Source organism: Tauraco erythrolophus, chromosome 2 (assembly GCF_009769465.1).
Source record: "Tauraco erythrolophus isolate bTauEry1 chromosome 2, bTauEry1.pri, whole genome shotgun sequence".
In the NCBI taxonomy this organism is placed as follows: domain Eukaryota; kingdom Metazoa; phylum Chordata; class Aves; order Musophagiformes; family Musophagidae; genus Tauraco; species Tauraco erythrolophus.
Window position 1 is genome coordinate 121,034,511 of NC_141466.1, and position 20,584 is coordinate 121,055,094.

General features: G+C 43.1%; 2 protein-coding genes across 3 annotated transcripts in view; both read right to left on the reverse strand.

Moving 5' to 3' along the window:
- Positions 1-226: 226 nt before the first annotated feature.
- THUMPD2 (THUMP domain 2 tRNA and snRNA guanosine methyltransferase) lies at positions 227-11,176 on the reverse strand. Its single transcript, XM_009986204.2, has 9 exons — positions 11,044-11,176; positions 9,435-9,850; positions 8,140-8,217; positions 6,780-6,832; positions 6,383-6,470; positions 5,698-5,769; positions 4,965-5,079; positions 2,645-2,762; positions 227-1,141 (listed from the first exon to the last, which is right to left on the reverse strand). The coding sequence occupies exons 2-9, from the start codon at positions 9,843-9,845 to the stop codon at positions 823-825; spliced, it is 1,254 nt and encodes a 417-aa protein (XP_009984506.2). The 5' UTR covers positions 9,846-9,850; positions 11,044-11,176; the 3' UTR covers positions 227-822.
- Positions 11,177-13,321: 2,145 nt separating this feature from the next.
- The window catches only part of GPCPD1 (glycerophosphocholine phosphodiesterase 1), a 48,795-nt gene continuing 41,532 nt past the window's right edge, over positions 13,322-20,584 (reverse strand). For both annotated transcript variants that reach the window (XM_086631847.1, XM_086631846.1), the window contains exon 20: positions 13,322-15,111. In XM_086631847.1, the coding sequence (XP_086487973.1) occupies positions 14,907-15,111 (205 nt within the window). In that variant the 3' untranslated portion in view covers positions 13,322-14,906. The remainder of the gene's footprint in view (positions 15,112-20,584) is intronic.

Consider the following 20,584-nt stretch of genomic DNA (forward strand, 5'->3'; position numbering starts at 1 on the left):
CGTCAGCTCAGCAGCCATAGGAAAGACTTGAATTAGACTATCCTTCCCCCACAAATACCTTTTGCATAGACTAAAAGAACTGCCAAGACCTTCCTCTTTTCAGGAGAATTTTTCCATGTGCTTCTTTGCAGGCAGAAGTTACTTCTAATTGTTCATCCACTTGGCAAGTTTTTCCATCTTCCATACTGTGCCCTTGGAGTAACATTATCAAGTGAGGAAACGCATTATTTTGATAGAAATAAGTCTCTTCACCCTTTTTAGGTGCTAAAGCATACTCATCGGACACAGAAAATAGTTTATTTTCCACTCCAAGAGATCTCAATAGTGACATTTAAAACTCATAAGAAACAAGCTTTAAAATAAAATTCAAGACTGCAAGGCACATGGTAAAGCACACATCCAGGCCTCAAAAAGAGCTGAAGACTTCTTCAGACAAAGATGTGCTTCCTAAAAAATACTGCTAAAGGTGAAAATTCATTTACATTTAATATTACCATATTTGGTTTTGCAGTTCTGTAAACAAAGACTTTCTCTCCCAGAGAAACTCCTCCCGACACTGAGAGGCTTTGCCTAAACGACGATTTGAGGACTGTCTCATTACTACAATATTTTACAGTAAAAACATCTGAAACACTAGTAGGCATCTTCCACCCCTCCTAAAAAACAAAGAGATGCAGCACCTTTGGACATCCAAAGAAAGCAAGGTGAGATAACAAATCGCACAGGGTTCATTCAGATCATCAGGGTTCCACCACATCTCACCACCATGCCGCTTTTCAATTGTATCAGGATTCAAGTTCACTTCGGCACAGTGCAAGAAAGCTACTGATTCCCAGCAGGAGAGATCTTCCTGTATTTGTATATGAAAGCATCTGTCTTTCCAAGACTAACTCCATAGACGCCATCTGGCACCAGAGACCCAAAATGTGTCTGCCTGCTGCTGAGAAAGGATTCTTCAACACCGTTCACCAAGGAGGAAGAATCCCCATCAACATTCAGGGCTTTTGCAGCGGGGGTTTCACTTGCGCCATCGGAAATGCCATTAGGAGAGTCATTTCCAGCACACTTGGTAATGTCATCCATGCGCTTACGGAGATCTTGGCCCAGCAGCAACACAACAGTGCCTCCAACACGAAGTACTCTGGCAAGTGCAGAAAAAATAAAGGTTAGGTGTCCAGCCTGCCTGGCATTCTTTCATCTGGGCAGGACTCAACACTGCTGACACTTCAGATGCTGGTTGGATTTGATAAAACACCGAAGCACATTAAGGGTCATGGCGCAACTCAGTAACCTACATCCCCAAATGGAACTTAAATTCCCTATCTTCTTAAAACTCTTCCTAAATGGGAGAACTGGACCCTGTCCTGACTCCCAAATGTTTCCAACCTCAGGAGTTCTTTCCATTGGGTTAGCAGGGAAGATGGACTCAAGTCTTTTCCACTCTTACTATTCTTCCAAGGATCGAGGGCAGTACCACCTTCAAACCCCATTTTTGGGTTGCATGAGCAACCACCGATCCGCAAAGGAACATCTTCCCAGGGCAGTAGGTTGGTAAGGCAATTCTGAAGCTGGCCTTTCCCTCTGGACACTTTAAAAGGTCTGTCTTTTCTGTGTTCCACTGATCCTTAATGGCATTCAAACTCAGGAAACAGAGGAAAATTAACCACTGTTTGCAATCCATTCTTCCTAGTACATGAGGAAACATTATGCTTGGCCTTGAAAGAGCAGAAAAAAAAAGACAATCCCGACTCTGTTCAAAGCAAGTGGATTGAACAGTCTTACTGGTGGAGCTCTCATGGTAATGGTCTCTTCCCAAGGAAATATTTTGGTTAAGATGGACCAACAGAGGAAATGAGACCAGCACAGCCAAAGGGCGGGATGGTCAGCGCAAGCTGAGATAAGATTGCCCTGCCATTCTGTGGAGCTACTCTCACCTTCCTCTCTCCACATTCCTGCACTGGACGAGTGAGATCAACACCTGATGAAGATCAATCCTGCAGAGAGGGCTTGTTTTCAGCCAAGAAACTAAGTAAAGGGGCAGACAGTTTGAACTACCAGTTAGAAGCAGCCTGCTATTAGCTTGGCTCAACTCTGCCACAAAATGACAGGGTGAGAGATGAAAGGAGGCATCTGAAGGCAGACCAGGTGGCTAGATGGATATTCCAATAGACGTTAACAGAAAGGAAAATGCATACCATCTTTTTCTGGTCCGAGATCCTTTCTGCCAAGGCAGGCTGGTAAAAGCTTGGTTGTGAATCCAAAAGGAAAGTCTTATGATTTTACATAAGCAGACCTCAACCAGGTTATTGTTTTATTTGCCTGGCCATGCTTTAAGTTTGTCTAGGTCATGCTCTCCTCTTTCTCCTTTCTGCCTTGTAAGGAATATTTGTGAGTGTGGCTCACACAACAGGCTCATTCCCTGTCAGCTTGCACTACCATCAGCACTTCCACAGCTCACAAAACAAGCCACAATGGCCTGGAAGGGACAAGTAAAGGACTCAGACTCTCACAGCCTGTACAGGATCAGATTACAGAGCTGGAGAGTGTTTGGAATAAAGCAAACCTGAAGCTTACGGAATGCTTAGGATCATAGACCATCATGACATTTACACTAAACCTCAGGCATGTCAAAGGCCACCCATACCTCTCCATTTCCTGGAGAATAACTGGTAGGAGCTGTATGTCTTTCGTGATCTTGAACTTCTTCCCAAATGGAATATCCGAAATCACGGTGTCAAAGCTTTCTGAAGGCAATGGCAACGCTGCAGAATAAAGGCAGGTCTTTACATTTGACTAATGAACAGCAGCTATGGCCTCATTCACCTTACAAAACTGTCTGCCAGCTCTTTCGTGGGTTATGCACCCAGATTCTGTACTTACCTTCAGCACTTCGAAGCCACAAAACTAACACAGACTGGGAAGAAACAAATGCATGAGACTGTAGTCTCGCTTGAGGATTCCCTGTTACTGGTGATATGTTTGTCCCAATAGCAAGACTCCCTGAACAGGAGACTGCATGGCTCCAAACTAACTGTTGCTTCTCAACACACAGTACATCTTTACAAGTCAAATGGAAAAGAAGAGCCAAGCTTGCAAGCACTTTACGTAGCACAGGTGTTCAAATGCACACATATGAATGGCAGGGAACCACGTTAAGTTTTTCTCCATCCTTTTTCTCCCCTCAAGAAACCGGTTACAGCCACAATCACTTGCATTCTGTCAGAGCTCGTGTCTTTGAAGCATCTCCCCAGAGTTTCTGCATCCTGGTAACAGTCAGTTTTCTTGACCATGAGGCAGCACTGCACCCTCGTGGTGATGAAGGCCAGCCACATACCAGGCTGTGCTGGCCAGAGCATAGCCAGCACATGAAAGGATGAGACTACAGGTCTTTTATATTCTTATAAAAAATAAATAGTATTTCTTACTATTCCAGTAAGAAATGAATATTCCAAGGTAAAAAAATATACATCATCACTCACGCACAGGGAAAAAAGAGCCTTCTTTTGTATGTCATGAATTTCATATAGGACTAATTTAGACTCAGGCTTTGAGGTGCAGAATAAAGTCATAAAATGATTACCTTCTCCCCAGACTAGCTCATGAACTGAGAGCAAACAGATTCCCTCTTCCAGGAGAAAGGCATTGTCACTTAAAATACTCCTAGAGCAAAACATCAACAATGTGTTTGCGGAGGACACCAAGTTGTGTGGTGTGGTAGACACGCGGGAGGGAAGGGATGCCATCTAGAGCGACCTCAAAAGGCTTGAGAGGTGGGCCTGTGAGAACCTCATGAAGTTCATGAAGGCCAAGTGCAAAATCCTGCACATGGGTCGGGGCAATCCCAAGCACAAGAACAGGCTGGGTGGAGAATGGATCAAGAGCTGCCCTGAGGAGAAGGACTTGGGGGTGCTGGTTGATGAGAAGCTCAACACGAGCCGGCAATGTGCGCTGGCAGCCCAGAAAGCCAAACGTATCCTGGGCTGCATCAAAAGAAGCGTGGCCAGCAGGTGGAGGGAGGTGATTCTGCCCCTCTACTCTGCTCTCGTGAGACCCCACCTGGAATACTGCGTTCAACTCTGGAGTCTCCAACGTAAGAAGGACACAGAGCTGCTGGAGCAGGTCCAGAGGAGGGTCACGAAGACAATTTGAGGGCTGGAGCACCTCTCCTACGCAGACAGACTGAGAGAGCTGGGGTTGTTCAGTCTGGAGAAGGGAAGACTTTGGGGTGATCTCATAGCAGCCTTCCAGTACCTAAAGGGGGCCTACAGGAAAGCTGGAGAGGGACTTTTTACAAGGGCATGTAGTGATAGGACAAGGGGAAATGGCTTTAAACTGAAAGAGGGCAGATTTCGACAATGAGGGTGGTAAAACACTGGAACAGGTTGCCCCAAGAAGCTGTAGATGCCCCATCTCTGGAAGTGTTCAAGGCCAGCGTGGATGAGGCTTTGGGCAACCTGATCTACAGGAAAATGTCCCTGCCTGTGGCAGGGGGGTTGGAACTAGATGATCTTTAAGGTCCCTTCCAACCCAAACCGTGCTATGATTCTATGATTCAGCTGAGCTCAACGAGTCCCCACTATTACTCATCTGGTAAATTTAAGTTACAAGACACGTTTTATCTGGATTTGTTCTTGTTGTGTTCCCATAAGACGCAATGAACTCTCACATAGTATGTACTCTTTGTGGTATTCACAAGTTTACCACTAAGACAGACAACTATTGCTCATGTCTGACAATTATTATTTCCTTTGTCTTCTGCTGAGTTTATTCTTGCCAAAGTTCCTGGGGGCGGGAAGGGGAGAACAAATAATTATCCATTCATTAGTACTACGGAGTCACTACTCAACTATTTGTTGAGAATTAGCTCTACTGCACATCACCTCAAGAGAACCTACACTACCTGTATAATCTCAGAACCATAAAAAATTTCAAACATGTCTCACTTGGAAAACCTACAGACATACCTTTCACAGAAGCTTTAAGTAACTCAATTTTATCCATCAAGCCTGCAGTCCTAATATTCACATCTGCACCCTCTAACTGTGAATCACTTATATCGGCACCCCAGTAACACGCTTCCTGTTCAGAGAAAAAGAGAAAAGTCGTTTTATTGCCAAACAGGTGTAGTTATTTTGTAAACCCTTCTCAGAACTGCCTTGTTGCACAGCTCTTCCAAGACAAACCCCTTGCTGGGAGATCTCATACCATTACACAGAGCAATACAGAGACAGAGAGGAATGAGGAAAGTACGTGCTATCTTCACTCCTTTCACGTTTTGGTCCACTCAAGACACTTGTAACTTACAGAAAAAATGAGGCTATGTCCTAACATCAAGACCCCAGCTAGCTACAGCCAGTCATGCTCCCTCTAACACTGACAACTGACTGTACATGTCCCATCGATACCTCCATTCCCAGTTTAAGTCCTGGCAGTTTTATGAGTCCATAGTTGCCTCACACAAACCCTGCAATATAAATACAGGGCTGCTAGCAACCACCTGCATAGGTATGTAGGACTTTGTTTTACATTCCTGTGGATAAACATTTGCACTAAAACACTTTGAACAACTGTCTAGAAAGATCAGTTTGGTTCCAGATTTCCAGTAATGGACTTTGGTATAACCGCAGTTCAGACTTATCTAGATGCACCTACAAGTCATCTTGTAAAGGTCTTGCCTGTTGCCACCGTGATACTCACGGGCCACTCTTTGGCAGCTTCCAGCAGTATCGTTCCTAGCCCACACATGGGATCCAGCACAAAGGCACCTGCCTACAAAAATAAAGTGGTTATTGCATCCCAAGCAAGACAGACTCCTCTCCCAGGACAAAGCTTACTCAGGGATGTAAAGATCACCTACACACTCCCACTGAACCCAGTGTAAGTAACAATAATCACTGGTTTACCAGGCCAATTTTGCTTGTAAGAGGATATAGTAAAAGGCATTAATACTTTCACAAAAGATAATGCATCAATTCATCTAGCCTAGAGGTGACGTTTAGGGGGAAAAAAATATGAGTGGGCTGCAGACAGATATTAGTACCAAATTAATCTGTGGAAAACATCCCACTTGCTTCTGTTTTCCCTGGCAGAACAACCCCAAAAAAGGTCTGAAGCCTAGATGGTGAAAAAATCTTGCCATTTAGACATATATATTCATACAAGGAACATCACCTCCACTGAGAAGGACCTGGGATTACAGCAGATACCTGGTTGAACAGCAGGTGACAGCGCACTCTGGTCACAAATAAGGCAAATCCTGTCCACACGCATTCGAGGACGGGGCATTAAAATCACCACACTTCTTCAAAGCTTCCAGCTCTGATGAGAAGCAACCTCCCCTCCATTCAGGACTCTACGTATTTTGCCATGAACACTCACTTACACTGATTTCAGCCAGAGACGCCATGGCCCATGCAATTGTTGACCGCAGTCCTGCTGTTTTGATATACTCTCTGTTTGCCAATGGAAGCCTGCAGACAGCAAAAGATGGACATAAGATAATGATACAGCCACCCAGAAAAGCCCATGCAATATGAAAGGACAAATGAACTGGGCAGATCTGCAGACAGACAGATAGAAACCACAGTCTGCTTCTATCCATAATTCCTGCAAAGTCTGGCCTGTGTGCTCAGATAAGCTCCAGACAGACCACAAGGCTACTGTGACAGTCCAGCGAACATTAAACCAGAAGATAAATACTCACAGTGGATAGCAAGACTATTTAAAAATTATGCCTGTTCTGATACTGCCGAGATAAGTCTGGTGAGGAGAACGCCTACCTGAAAAGAGGAATCCCCACCACAGAATGAATGTCATTAAGATGTAAAAAGATCTGAAAGAGGAAAAAAAAAAATTAGAAAGCCTCAGCTTGACACAACAACAGCTTTAACTCATTTAAACCAGATGCAGAAGATGCTTCTATGAACTTCTGATCCTAGTTTTTAAGAACAAAAATGCACGCTTTAGACAATTATGATTAATTGGAAGAAATCACACTAGATATAATCTGAATGCCACTTTAAAGAGGATTTAGTATTTAAGCAAGCTGGGAAAGGATTTTATCAGCCAGGAATCGATCAGCAAGCACTTGAATCTTTAAGATAATAGATTTTTGTAACATTGAATGTGTATTTTTAACTATAAAACCATTTACTCTAAGCAGGACAATATTATTCACTGTATACTAGCACTCAGCTATTCGCACACACACACCTTTTTTCAAAAAGCAAAAAAAAGCCAAGTGCCACTAAGGGGCAATTTCAGATGGAGCCAAATGTAGGTAATCCTGACAGAAACACAGGCAGCTGAAAGAAATTGTCCTCCTGTCCCATAGAAAGCATCCCAAAAAACGACTGAGCTCTCCAACAGGTCTTGCATGACTGCAATCCCTCCTCAGGAAGCCCAAAGAGAAACAATGGTGCTTTTGAGATATCCCAGTCCTCCCTCAGTTGAATGGTTTCAGAGCAAAAACCTGGACAAGAACAAGAGCCCCACTTGAGGCTCAAAGCCATATTTGCTGCACAGCCTGGGAAAATCAGAGCCAGTAGATGAACTCAGAGCTTTTACAGAGGCCTCAGACCTACCAGCATCAGTGCTGAGAGCAGCTTCCATACGTCAAGCACAGGGATGGAGAAATGGCTTGTCAAGAGCAACGAGCTCTTTCCAAGGTCTCCAGACAGCTTACACCATGGAGGGTGTCTTAAGCAAGCTGCTCTTCAGGGACAAGCTCTAGGAGGAGGCTCTTCCATAAACAGCATTCTCAAGCTGAGTTCCTCAAGAACACAACGTTGCTGCTTGTTCTTCTCCCCTACAGAGGCTAAACTAGCTGCCCAATGGCTCAGGTGATCTCCATTTTCAACAGAGTCAGAGCCCAGCCACATCCTGAGACATCTCTTGTATGGATTCTTCCCCTGATGTACAGGCCCATGCTGGCTGGTCTGGTATTTATGACTGGAGCTTCAGTGCTCCGGAAGGTGTGCACGCACCGGCCACTGAAGAGCTTTGCTCAGCGATACCACATGATTTTCAGTTAAATTCAGGAGCAAAAAGACAAACAGGGGAGAGGCCACAGTCCCACGTGCAAAGGGACTGGAGAACAAAACAAGAGGGGCAATTCTGGAAGCAGATAAGCACCACTACCTCGAGATCGGGGTACCGCAGATCGGCCCGCCACCCAAACTGCTTCATGAGTGCTATACCAACAGCTCTTCCAATCTCCTGCAAGGGGGAAGAACAGTCACAGGCAATAAAAACAACAGAATTAGGAAAACTACAGACCACAGCCTTGACTGCACAATCCTTAGAAATACCTGGGGGGAAAAAAAAGTCTCTCTTTATCCCTAGAAGAACAATTGGTACAAATACCAGAAGAGGCACAACAGGGCACAGCAAGTGAGTGAGGGGCAGAGCAAACGCACCCCAGGAAAAAATGACTATCACCCAGCTGGAGTGTGGGAGGCTGAAGTTCAAGTCCTACCCAAGTTACAACAAAAGCTGTCATCATTTCAGGATTATATGTATCACGCACAAAATACTTCTGATGGCTGTAAACTAGAGTACCTATGAGAAAACCTGCAAATGCACAACTGCAACTCAGTTTTAATGCTTTGTGGCATCTAGGAAGCTTTGACTACCTTCAGAGTATGAGAGTTGAAATACACAGCACAAATTTAAGCAAATGTTAGTGTTGGCAGGCTCATGTGTCCCACCTTCCCAAGGTACTAGCTTTAGTGGGGGAGAGGGGGAGGAATCTAGTTAAACTACTGTTACCTTCCAGTAGGAGAAATCTACATAAATTGCAGCTACATGGGATTTCTTTTTTTCTTTTTTTCCTTTTTTCTTTTTTTCTTTTCCTCACAGTAGAAAGATATTATAGACGAGAAGAGTGCTGGATGGAAAGGACCCCTTAAAGTCTCTATGCCACCACAGTCCCCCAAGGACCAAGATCCACTCCCGAGGACACCTCCCAGGGCTGCACCACCCTCCTGGGGAACAAATTCTCCCCAACACCCAACCAGAGCCCAACGAAGCTTCAAGTTCTGGCTTTTGCCCCTTTTTCTGCACTGTCTGCCACAACTGAGAGGAGTCCAGCTCCACTGTCCTCGCACGGGCCCCTGAAGCAGCTGTGAACTCCTATTGGATCACTGCTCAGACTCCACAAGCCCAGCTACCTCAGCCTCTTACCTTCGCGTATCGTCAATAAAAGGTATCGATTTGAAAAACATTCAGGATAACAGTGCCCAGAAATTAACAATAGCCTTTGTATGTCCACCTCTTTAAGGTAAATGCAGGTTAAGGGCTTTTTTAAGAAAATACAGAAAAAGCTTACATCGGTTTGTTATTCTAAAACATACAACACACAATTTAAGTGACAAAACCACACGTCTCCCTTCACCTTTGCTAAATTCTTTTAAAACACAGATACTTCAGCATACCTGTGAAGTAAGTATTTTGGCAATTGCTCCACTACAACGACAAGAAACTCTGAAGCGGAAGGTAAGCTCCTCATTCGCAACAGGTTTCTCTCCACTGCTTTTGGAAGGGTCTTCTAACGAAGTCTTACTTTCGGTCTCGCGCTCCTGATCGCCCTCTCCCTCTGGTACCACACACCTCTTCCCAGCTTCAGCCTGACATTCCTCATGCACAGACTCTCTCACTTGTTCTGTTTTCTGTCTTTTAGCTGCAATATTTATCTCCTCTTCTGATTTTCTCTTCAGAGGTAATCGGTTTTCTTGAGAGACATCATCTTTTTTCCCCTCGCACCCATGAAGGTTTCTCCAAACGGAGATAATATCCAGCCAATGCTTTGGCTCCTCAATGACAAGGCTTTTAATCTCATGCAGCATTTTCCCTGGGAAAAAAAAAGCAGTTTCAGGTTAAGTAGTCCAGCCTGAGCATCAGATTTTCCTACAGATTGAGAACAGCTGTTAGTAGACAATGTGTTCAGATTTCACCAGTGTGTGAATCCAGGAACCACAGAAGCAGTAGCAATCACAGCCACAGCTGAGCTCTGAACACCCACACATCCCAGCAGTAAAGACCCAGGCATTAGTGTGATTACAAGCTCTGCGGAACCAAGATTAAGTTGTTCAAGGGTTGAATTCAGCAGAAGGATTCAGCAGCTCTAGAAAACCAGACCAACTCTGAGCGTCACTCCGAAGGACAGAGGACCAGCCTACCATGCCGTCCTCCCCAGAAAGTACTTGGTCCAGGATTAGAGATATGGGACACTTTCCAGGATTGAAAGACTGACACAAACACGAATCACTTTGATTCAGCTCAGAATAAAAACCACAAGTTTATAAAGGAAATCTCTCCTTGCTATTCTTCAACCTGCCTTCAATCCTGCAAAGTGTCTAACAAATGCCTAAACTGTGGGTAGTCCTCTTGAGGACAGGAGGAGGAATATAGAAACCAATTCATCTTGAAGCTGGTCAAGGGGTGGGGGGCACAGGGAAGGTATTTCTGTTTCTCATTTAGAATTGTGGTTAAATTTGATCCTCAAAGCTGAAAGTCATCTGTGATCTCCCAAATAAAATCCCACCAGCACACAGATATCAATTTATTTTACTTGAAATTCTCACAACACCACTGACAAAGGATGTGACCTGAGTAGCTGAGATTTACAAGAAATCTGTGTACTGAACAGTTAAGGATATACATCTGGATCCACTTCTCCTAAAAGAAAATGACTCGTTGTTACAGTGCACACAGGGGGTCCAGAACGGGACTTCAGTTTCATTAATTTTTTTTGGTGTGCAGGGTTGTGTTACACACATACATATACGGACAGTGCCAGCAGAACACAAACTGATAAGATACCTATTTTAAACCATTTTAAAGTCATTTACAGCACAAAAGAAGCACTGAAAACATATCTGGGTGAAAGACGCTTCAGAACGGATTACTGTCAACGAGCACTACAGCTGTTAGTAAATAAATAAAGTAAATAAAATATTAATTTTGTAACCACGACTCGAACTGAGCACCCGCCCCGTGAGCGAAACAGAGGGGATGCCCCGAGGGAAGGAGCCCGTGCCATACCTTTATTTCTAAAAACTGCGAGTGGGGCGTGTTTCTTCAGCAGCAAAAACAGCCGCTCTCCGGATTTGAGTGTCCTCAGCTCGCTCAGCTCTGCCGCTGTGCTGAAGAAGACCTTTCCCGAGACGCAGTCCACCTCAGGGGAAAAACGAGACCCACGGGACAGCGTTTGGGTGAGCGCTTCGGGCAGCCCCGCCGCCCCCCGGCGGACCGCAGCTCGCCGGGTGGCGAGGGGCACGGCCCGAGCGGGCGGCGGATGTCCCCGCCCGCGGCCCGGGCTGCACCGGGCGCTCTCTAGCCGTCCCTCCCGACCCCGACCAAGACCGGAGCCCCGGGGCCCCAGGCAGGCGGCGGCGCAGCCCACGCCGCGGCCGCCCGGCGCCGGGGCACGAAGCGAACGAGGCCGCGCTCCCTGCCGATCCGGACCGGACCGGACCGGACCGCCCCGCCCCGGGTGGGCACCAGCGCCGGCCCCCGCTCACCTCGGTGGCACCGAGCCGCGCCCGCACCTCCCGCGCGAGGAAGGGCTCCAGCCCGCGGCCCGCCGTGCAGAAGAACCGCCCGCCGGCCGGCGCTGCCGCCATCTTGGCCCTCAGCGGTCCGTGGCGGGGCGGGACCTGCTCTCCTGCGGGGCACCGCCCCGAGAGCGGGCCGAGGGGCGCGGCGTCAGCTGCCGCTGCGGCGGGTACCCGGAGAAGCTGGCAGATCTGGACCCTCGGGGGGCACATCTTCACCTGCCCCCACGGCACCGCTTCCCCACTAAGTGCGCTTCTCGCTGTAGCGGGAGGCGACGCCTTGAGGGACTATCGGTGCAGGCGGGGAGATGAATCCCCGCGGCGCAGCTCCCGCTCCTCCTGCTTCAGCAGGGGACCGCGCCGCCGCTCCTGACAGGGCCGATGGGAGAGGAAGATCGCAGTGGCGCATCCGCACCGTTTGGGAGGAAAAGCTGTAGACCCTCCGGGAGTGATGGAGCACCCACAGCCAGCAGCGCTCCCCCACAGGCTGCAGGATGTGCAGGAACTTTTATTCTCCAAACTACTCTCTTCTCATCCCTCCTTCCCCTTTATTTCCAGGAGGCAGAGTATGGAAGTAATACAGGTGTCACAAGTCACGTACAGTCCAGTCATTAGACCCAAAAGGGAACACTCCGAAAGCAGAACTGGAAAACCAACAGCTGCCTTTCACCAGCAGCATGCTTACCTCGGGAAGCACGGAGAGCAGCTGCCAGGGCTGGCAGGCTGTATAGCTCCAGCATTTCCAAGGAGCCTTCACCCATCTGGGCATCAGTGCAGAACTGCAGCATGCTCCTGTGAGGGTGTAGGGATGGAACAATTTCCCAAGTGCCTAAAATCGTCTTTGGCAACACCACAGAGTTTCCCTCAAAGAGCTGTACAGTCAACGAGGCGAGTCTCTCTTTCAGGAATCATTTTTTCCACCCCCAGATGAAGTCTCATAAAACTCACCCTTGGCCATTTCAGCATAAAGCTCACCAGCAGCTGATGGACACCCACAGAGCAATACAGGTGGACACTCCTGTCTTTGCTCATCACCACACCGTTTCAAGAGGAAGTTTTTAGTAGGATTGTAGTTGAAGATACATCTCCTGCCCTCCACCACTTCCCACAACCCTGCTCTTTGGTTGCCTAGATCCCTGCTGCACTGCCCTCTCAGCTTGAAGATGTGACAGCAGAAAAACTTGTTAAAGCCCAGTCGAGTTTGGAGCAAGTCACTGACACAACTTACAGACAAGGGAGGTGGCAAGAACACATCAAAATTCTACTGCTCAAAACTATCTTGTAAAATCATCCCCACAGTGGGTGTATTTATTTCCCATCCCCTCTGCCCGCAAATAGAATAGGCAAATGCTATTCTCCGAGCATCTGAAGGTTGGGAAACAAGTTTGTAAGGGTGTCTAAGCCCTTCTGAGCATCACATTGTGATTAGTCTGAGAGGGTGCTCCAGACAGCACAACTTTTAAACCACGTTCACAAAAAACAGCAGTCATGTTCGACATCTCTGTGGATGTGCTGCCCAGTATACATGAGCAGTGACACACCTAATGCTGGCCGGTGTGTTGGCAAAGCCCTCAACATTTGTCAAGAGAGCCCCACAGCTGTATACAAACGAGAAAAAAAAAAAGATTAATCACAGAGATGAGGAACCTGGTCTTGCTGTACCAGGTAACAGCCACAGGTTCCTGACGTCAAGAACCAGGTTGAGTGCTCCGTCCCTCCCAAAAACACAGCTCACACACTTCCAAGTTATGGTTTAATTTTTTTTTTTTTTTTTTTTTTTAAATAAAAGGCAGCTTCCAGATACCTAATCATTACCGTGCTGTTTGTGTAGGAGAAACAAACTTTAAATACTGAAATGCACAAGCCAAGTCGAAACAAGCTGTTTGTTTCCAACTGCTCAGCAGTGCAGGCTCAAGCACTTATTTGCAATGGCTTTACTCTTTGTACAATCAGTTCTATGTAGCAATGACTGTATATAAAGAATATAGTACACGCTATTGTTTTCATTGTCAATTTACAAGAGAAAAAAATAAATATTTTCCATTCTTATTGTACATTAACACTTCAGTAGAAAGTTACAGCTGTTGTGTTGGCATGACCTGCAACTTCAGGAGGAAAAAGGACATGCATACATACCTATTAAGAACTCTATAACTTTTTAATAAATTACAGAGGATAGATACCAGCCAGCAAAATACCGATTATCTGAATTCAGTACATTTGTGATTCTTGCTCCAAGAAAAAAAAATAAATCTTGCAAAATACAAAAGCTAGACGCTTGTATTATGTAAATAAGACAAACCATGTATGGTGTAGCCTTTTCTTCAAATGTTTATGAAGAACAGGCTCGTGGTTTTAGGCAAAGAAGATTAAGTAGTTGAGTTAGTCCTTGCACCCTTCACACATAACTAGCACCGTAAAGATGCAAGGACCTCAAACACCTAAATTTCATGCTTAATAACTAAAGCATGCATTTCGTAGAGTTTGTGCATGGTACATATTCTGTTTATTTGTGCAAAAAAGAGTCTCAACCACTGAAGATGTTTCTGAAATTCTGTTAATATTATTAGCAACATTTCTAAAGTTTAGCAGGCCTGTGTGAGACTAATGAAAAAAAATCCTACTTGTGGTTCACCCTTGACTGCTGTACTCAGATACTGTACCACTGAATTGGCAAATGAGGAAACAAACAGGAAATGAGGAAAAAAACAATGGCAGCAGCCTAGATGGCCAATGAAGAGGGGAAAAAACAAGTTCATATGCATTGCAGTTTACTTTAAAATATATAGATATTTTTAACTGGCACAAAGCTTTGTACAGGTGGATCTATCAGTGCAAACACATATATATGAGGTACCAATTCATTCAGGCCAGATCTAATTATATGTATCTTACCACCATTGTCTTAATTTCTTCTTGTCATATACAGGCTGACAAGCTGTAGCACTAAAGTAAAATCAAAGCCAAAACAATTTTTCAGCATATTCAGTATCAGACTTTGCAATTTCCCCTACAATTTAGTTTGAGTTTCCACTCCTCAGAGTGCTTATATTTTTTTTATTTTTATTTTTAAAAATATACTTAGCATTAATACTTAATTTTCATTTTCAAGATCTGAGACTTGATTATAGGAAAGATTTAAAACTGTATATGTAAATTGGAACAATAACTATAACTGGCTGACTCTTTTAACATTGAAATTTTAACAAGTACTGTCAGGAAGGAGCAACACAGTTATTGCTATTTGGGGATTTTTAAAAAAAAAAAAACAAACCAAACAACCTGAAGGCATAGACAGCACTGTTCAAATGGTGAAAGTTAAACAGATACAAACCAGCATTTTGCCTAGAATCAGTCCTTTTGCATTTGAACACTTTTCAAGTTATCTACAGCTTTCTCTTCCAGGCAACTATGATGACATTTACACGGAGATATGGATTTGAAGTGGCTAACTGTGGGACACACACAGCTTTTCAATTCTGGTAATTCTTTCTTGAGGCGTTCCAGCTGCTCCACCTGGAATATATTCGGTTGTTCAGGATTTGAGTCATATATCCTGAATAAACAAGAAAAGAAAAAACACTGGTCAGTATAACCTGACAGTTCACAAAAACGTAGACTAGATGAAGCAACTGGGGTTTCTTCCCTACTAGAGCAAAATCAAGTATCAGCAAGTCTATGGTATGTTTGAGGCTGGTGCCCTAATGTTTTGCTGCTCATGTTGCAATATAAAGTGGTATTCCTTTTACACAATGGTTAATATTTCATTTGGTATACTAAAAATCTACCCACTGGTGTTTACTTCACTCACTCTCCTGAAAAATATGATTTTACATGTGGCACGAAGCAGTGAAGTAAGAGCAGAGTTCCACGCTTCAAACTTAAAAGCGTAAGAAGTTTCAGAGCCCTGAGATTATTTGAACAGACTGTGATACACCACTTGTACCTAATACTGAACAGCGTTTACACTCGTTGTTTCAACAAGTTATTTCACACACACACACCCCCAGTTCAGAACCATTTTTTAAAACTTTCATTACAATATTAGGTGAAGAGTGGAGAACAGAAAAAACTCATCTTTATTCATAACTAATGCAAATTTAACTACCTACACTATTTCAAACAGTATATTCTCTTTTCATTCCTGTCCACACATGCAAACAAAGCTGCAGAGTTTGAATTGTCAGTATTGTACCAGATTGTCCAAATCCAAAACACGTTTTGTGTTTGACAGTGCAGGCACTGAGCATAACTCAAACACTATTTTGGTGTAATCCATTATAAAGCAAAAGCATTTGTGTTCCTGTAACGTAATTTTGGTACAACGCTTACTGTGACAAGGACACATTCTGATCTCCCAACGTTAATTTCTACCATCAGTATGTTATTTGTATCGAAAATTTAAATCCTGGCATCTAGTTCCCCTCACTTGTAGCTATTGCACATACACAGTTTCAGGTATGGCAGGTCTCCAGGTTTATCTCCTTTGAATGAAAATTTCTGGAAAAAATTACTGTGGCTTCTGCCTTAGTCTTTTACAAATATTAATACAATTCCTTCAATAAAGTGGTTTATTTTTATTGCATCATGCTTTCTCTTTCATGCCATAATTTCAAGGTATGTCCAAAAGGAACACAATGTCACAACCAAAACAACGGAGTGCTGTACGATACAGTGTCAGGTGCTTTTTTACTCCAGCAAGACAACTTGTGAACTGTTGGCAAGTCCAAGACATCAGAAATAATATGCAGCTCCAAGAGTGATACAGTAAATGGGATTCAAATAAGGAAACACTCCGCAAGACACATAGATACGGATCGTGCTCCCTGAGGTGAGATCAAAGAACTCCTAGAAGTAAGAACAAATGCTGTCCAGTTTTATGGAACACAAACAGAAGGCACAGCAGTTATATTGCTTGACAGCACCTATAATCCAATACAGGTCTAAGACAGGACCCAAAATTGCCCAACAGAAGCTCTCTGCAAAATAAAAGCCTAACCTTCCTTTCTTCCTTCCAGGATGCCAGTATGACCTGTTCTTTCTTCAGGTAAGTTAGCTTACTAATGATACGTTTCTCTACATATTCAAGACAAAGCACTGAAATTAGAAGATAGTTTTCTATACAGCAGCACACCTTAGGAACTGCAAATTTTAAGTCCTTCCCATCAGTTAAACTCTAGAAGAGTAAAGGCATCATTCCAAGTCCCTTTCCATAGAACATGGCTAAGCATGTTTCTGAGCAGCTTCTGGCAGGTATTTTATTAGTTCTTTACTAGGACAAGCATAAATTCCCTAATTCTTGCTTCATATTCAATTCTTTTCAATAGAGACTTTGGACAAATCCAACCCTCCAAGCTCCTTTCAGACTGTCCACTGGAACCAGTCTGCTCCAATATGTATATAGTGTTTCTTCTGAACAGAAAGCAGAGGAGACAATTCGAAACATAGCTACCCTTGTACCTCAGAATTTCTTGTCCTCACTTTTCATTTGGGTCCATGAAAGTGTATCAGCAGTTGGTAAAAACAGGGAATAGCTCCAGGACTTGTCTTAAGAATTATTTCCAACATCACTATCCAAATAAGGAATAAACTCTCATCTCCCCATCCTTCATTCTTCAACAGGGTAATTATTTTTAAGTAACTACACACCAAAGTTTCTCCACTTGACTTCCTATTAACAAGCAAGCCCTGCAGAAGACTGGGAAACCTTTTGAATGTTCCTTTAAATTAGCACGTTCTACAAAAAGCTTTGCAGGACATTTCAGGGTTATGCAGTGGGCGTGGAACTGACATGCTGAGCTCCTATCAGGTGTTTTTGCAACCTCTGAAAACACATACATGCAGCAAGCCTCAGTCACAGCTCTTTTTCTTTGCTATTGCTTGCTCCAAAAACAAAGCATCAGCAGCACTGAAATGCTCTTGTCATGCTAAAAAGATTTTCTGAAGCGTTTGATTAAAACTTTTCTTTACATCTCAAGGTAAATTTGAGTTTACCTTGCAATTTGCAAAATAGGACAGACTGCCATTGCATAACATCTTAATTCAACCATTGAGTAGATTAAATTATAAATCAATTAATACCAGTTAGCTTCCTACATATATCCGTGCTGTTATTTAAGTAACATTCCGTTTCAGACAAATAAAACAGCACAGATTTAGACAGTCTTCTAGTTTTGAGAGAAGTATTTTGGATGCTTTTGCCTTTATTGCAAGCTAAATTTGCATTAGTTTTAGAAAGTTACTAACAGCACACAGAGCTTTTTGTCTAAAGTCTGCAAATGCAATATACAGCCATAAGGAACTGTAGTGTTTAGAGAGGAAACAAACACACTGAAGATTCTCATAGAAAAGCTTTTAGCATGAATGTTTGAGAATTACTGCTTTAATATTTTCATGCAGCTGTGCGTATTATTTAACAAACATAACTCAGATCATGTGAAGTGAATAAAAAAAAAAAAGATAACCCAACTGTAAGTTAGCATCCAGTCCCTCTCCACGTTGGTATTTAATCTATAGCCAACTGGTGTGAAAACATAAGACTGCATTGCTCTTACTGAGTTAAGTATATTCAAACACAGAAATATTTCCTGGACTCTTTACAATGCTTATCCAAGAGAAAAACACCAGATAAAATCACCCCACAAATCCTGCTTTAAAATTCATAGTTTTTGCCAATCCAGAGAATTTCACTACAATAGGCTGAAGTTTCTTCTCTAAAGATAATCTAAACTTCAAACTAATACAGCGTTTTAAGCATGAGATTTAATTTTCCATGTCAACAGAAGATACCCAGTCATGCATTTAAAGTACTTTTCTGCATTAGGGCCCAAACAGAAGCCTGGAGACAGAGGTGGCACCTTTTCTGTGAGCTGCCCTTTTAACAAAAGTACTTTGCATACTTTAGATGCTGAGATGAATGCTAGTTGAATACAGAAAAAAAGCAGATTACTGTCCCAGCAACTACACCAGACCATCTGTTTGGTTTAATGACTTCAGGTATGTCTAAATCTGTGGTCCAAGTGGAGAAAGGATTGGATAGGGGGAAAAAAATAGTAATTATTTCCCCTGCCGCAATGAGATTGTTCTTTCAATAGCGTTGGCGTTTGTAAGCTGCTCAGATTTAGTCTTGCAGTTTTTCCTCCATGCAAAACAAAGTCAGACCCCCTACCTGCATTTTTTTTTGCCCAACACTTGGTATCAGCAACTTTTGGTATTCAGGACACAGTTTTTCTGCCATCTTCACAAGTGGCTACAATGTTTTGCTCAACTCTAAATGGGTGATTAAAGTTTGGAAAAAATAGCTTATAGAAATGATCTCCACCCAGATAGTTCATAATCTTTGAAATAATTACCACACGTGATAACAATAACTCAGGGCTATATCCAAGCAACCTACAATTCACTAAAATCCCTGTATTCACATCCTAGCTTATTCAGAGAAATAACTTATTTAGATGGTTTAAGTAAAGGTCTAGTAAACAGCGACACAAAACACCAGGTACAACGATTTTTGATAAATATCTGGACTTGGCCTTAAGTCCACAGAACAAAAATTCTGCAGAAGCCATGGATGAAGCACATCTTCATTCAGCCCTGGAAATGTTCTGGAATTTGAAGATACAACCATAGCATAAACTGGGATTACACTAACAAACAAATTACTGCAGTCCCTACTTATTTCTAGACCTTGAAACAGGTATGTACACTTCTCCCGAGTTCTGCTTCATAGTACTTTTGAATTTATATATCTCTAAACTTCGAAAGCACAGAACATGGATGCTTACACCATACCTATTTAAGCTTTTGACAATTTAAACTCTTGACATTAACTCAAACCATTTGAAAGACTGCCTCTTTACGCAGCAGCTCCAACTGTGAACAGAAACACTTGCTGCCAGGTTTTACATTTAGACATGCCATCCAGGACTTGCAGCTACCACCCATATTTCAAGTGTCATGTTCCTTCTAAAGAACCTATATTGAGATTAAAGTTAATTCTATTCAGACAAGCAGTACATTTTAAAAAATAATTAGAATTGTAAAGGAACATTCCAATATTGTTTTGGCCTACAGAAAAAAAGTCAGTAACGTTTAAAAATTAGAGTTAATGAGCCTGCAACAATTATACTGAAATGAGGTAATTGCTACTCAACGTGAAAAAGGAAGGAAAAAATGCACCACTGAACTGCTGTTTTTTAAACAGCTTTGGAAATTATATTAATTTTGGAGTTTTTCTCAATAAAGTGGAAAGATGTCAACAAGGTAGAAGAGATACAGAGGGCAGGCAATGAGAGAAGAGACGAATACTATTAAGAATCTAGATGATTCACATCTAAATCCACAAAGAAATTCAGCCTATAAGCAATTCCGACGAACTGGTTAGTCATCAAAAGGTGAAGTAAAAGGTGTCCTGCTATCATACTGCAACTTAAACCACATCAAACAGTACAAAAGAGAACATAAGACGACACGTAGCAGACTCGCAGCCTTGACATAAAGGCAATGTTATTTAAGTAGTGTTGAGCAACAAAGTATCTAAAGCAATAAAAGCAACACAAAGTCAGAAATACAGCTGTCACTTGCTTCGCTATTTTAACATAGCGCAGATCCACTACAACAGGAGTAATTAAGAACTCTAGAAGGCTTGATTAGCAGACATCAGATGAACAGACAATTCATAAGAACACTTTGTGCAGCAGTATTTGATTAAAACCTCACCTGTCTATAGACCAATACTTTATCACTTCGAGTTATGCACACCATAGGCTCAAATTTCAAAATGACCCGATGACTGAACACTAAAGAGTCAGAGTACCATTTCATCTGCATGCCAGTCCAGAAATATTTTTAATCTAAAGGGGTCTCAATCTTGAGTTGTAGGACAGGTACCACATGTAGCGCTGCTGTAGCACGAAAGAGGTCTTATGTTCCAATTACTTCAGTCCGAAGCTAACCCCCAATGTAAAAATCTTGTTATTCCTTTTTTTCCACAAGTGAAAAGGAGATATTCTGTGCAGTACAAACCAGAG

Coding starts and splice junctions, on each gene's coding strand:
- THUMPD2 (XM_009986204.2), bottom strand. CDS start 9,845: ATGCTGCATGAGATTAAAAGCCTTGTCATTGAGGAGCCAAAGCATTGG. Junction 6,833..8,139: donor TGCGGTACCCCGATCTCGAG/GTAGTGGTGCTT, acceptor TTCCTCTTTCAG/ATCTTTTTACATCTTAATGA. Junction 5,770..6,382: donor CGTCTCTGGCTGAAATCAGT/GTAAGTGAGTGT, acceptor TTATTTTTGTAG/GCAGGTGCCTTTGTGCTGGA.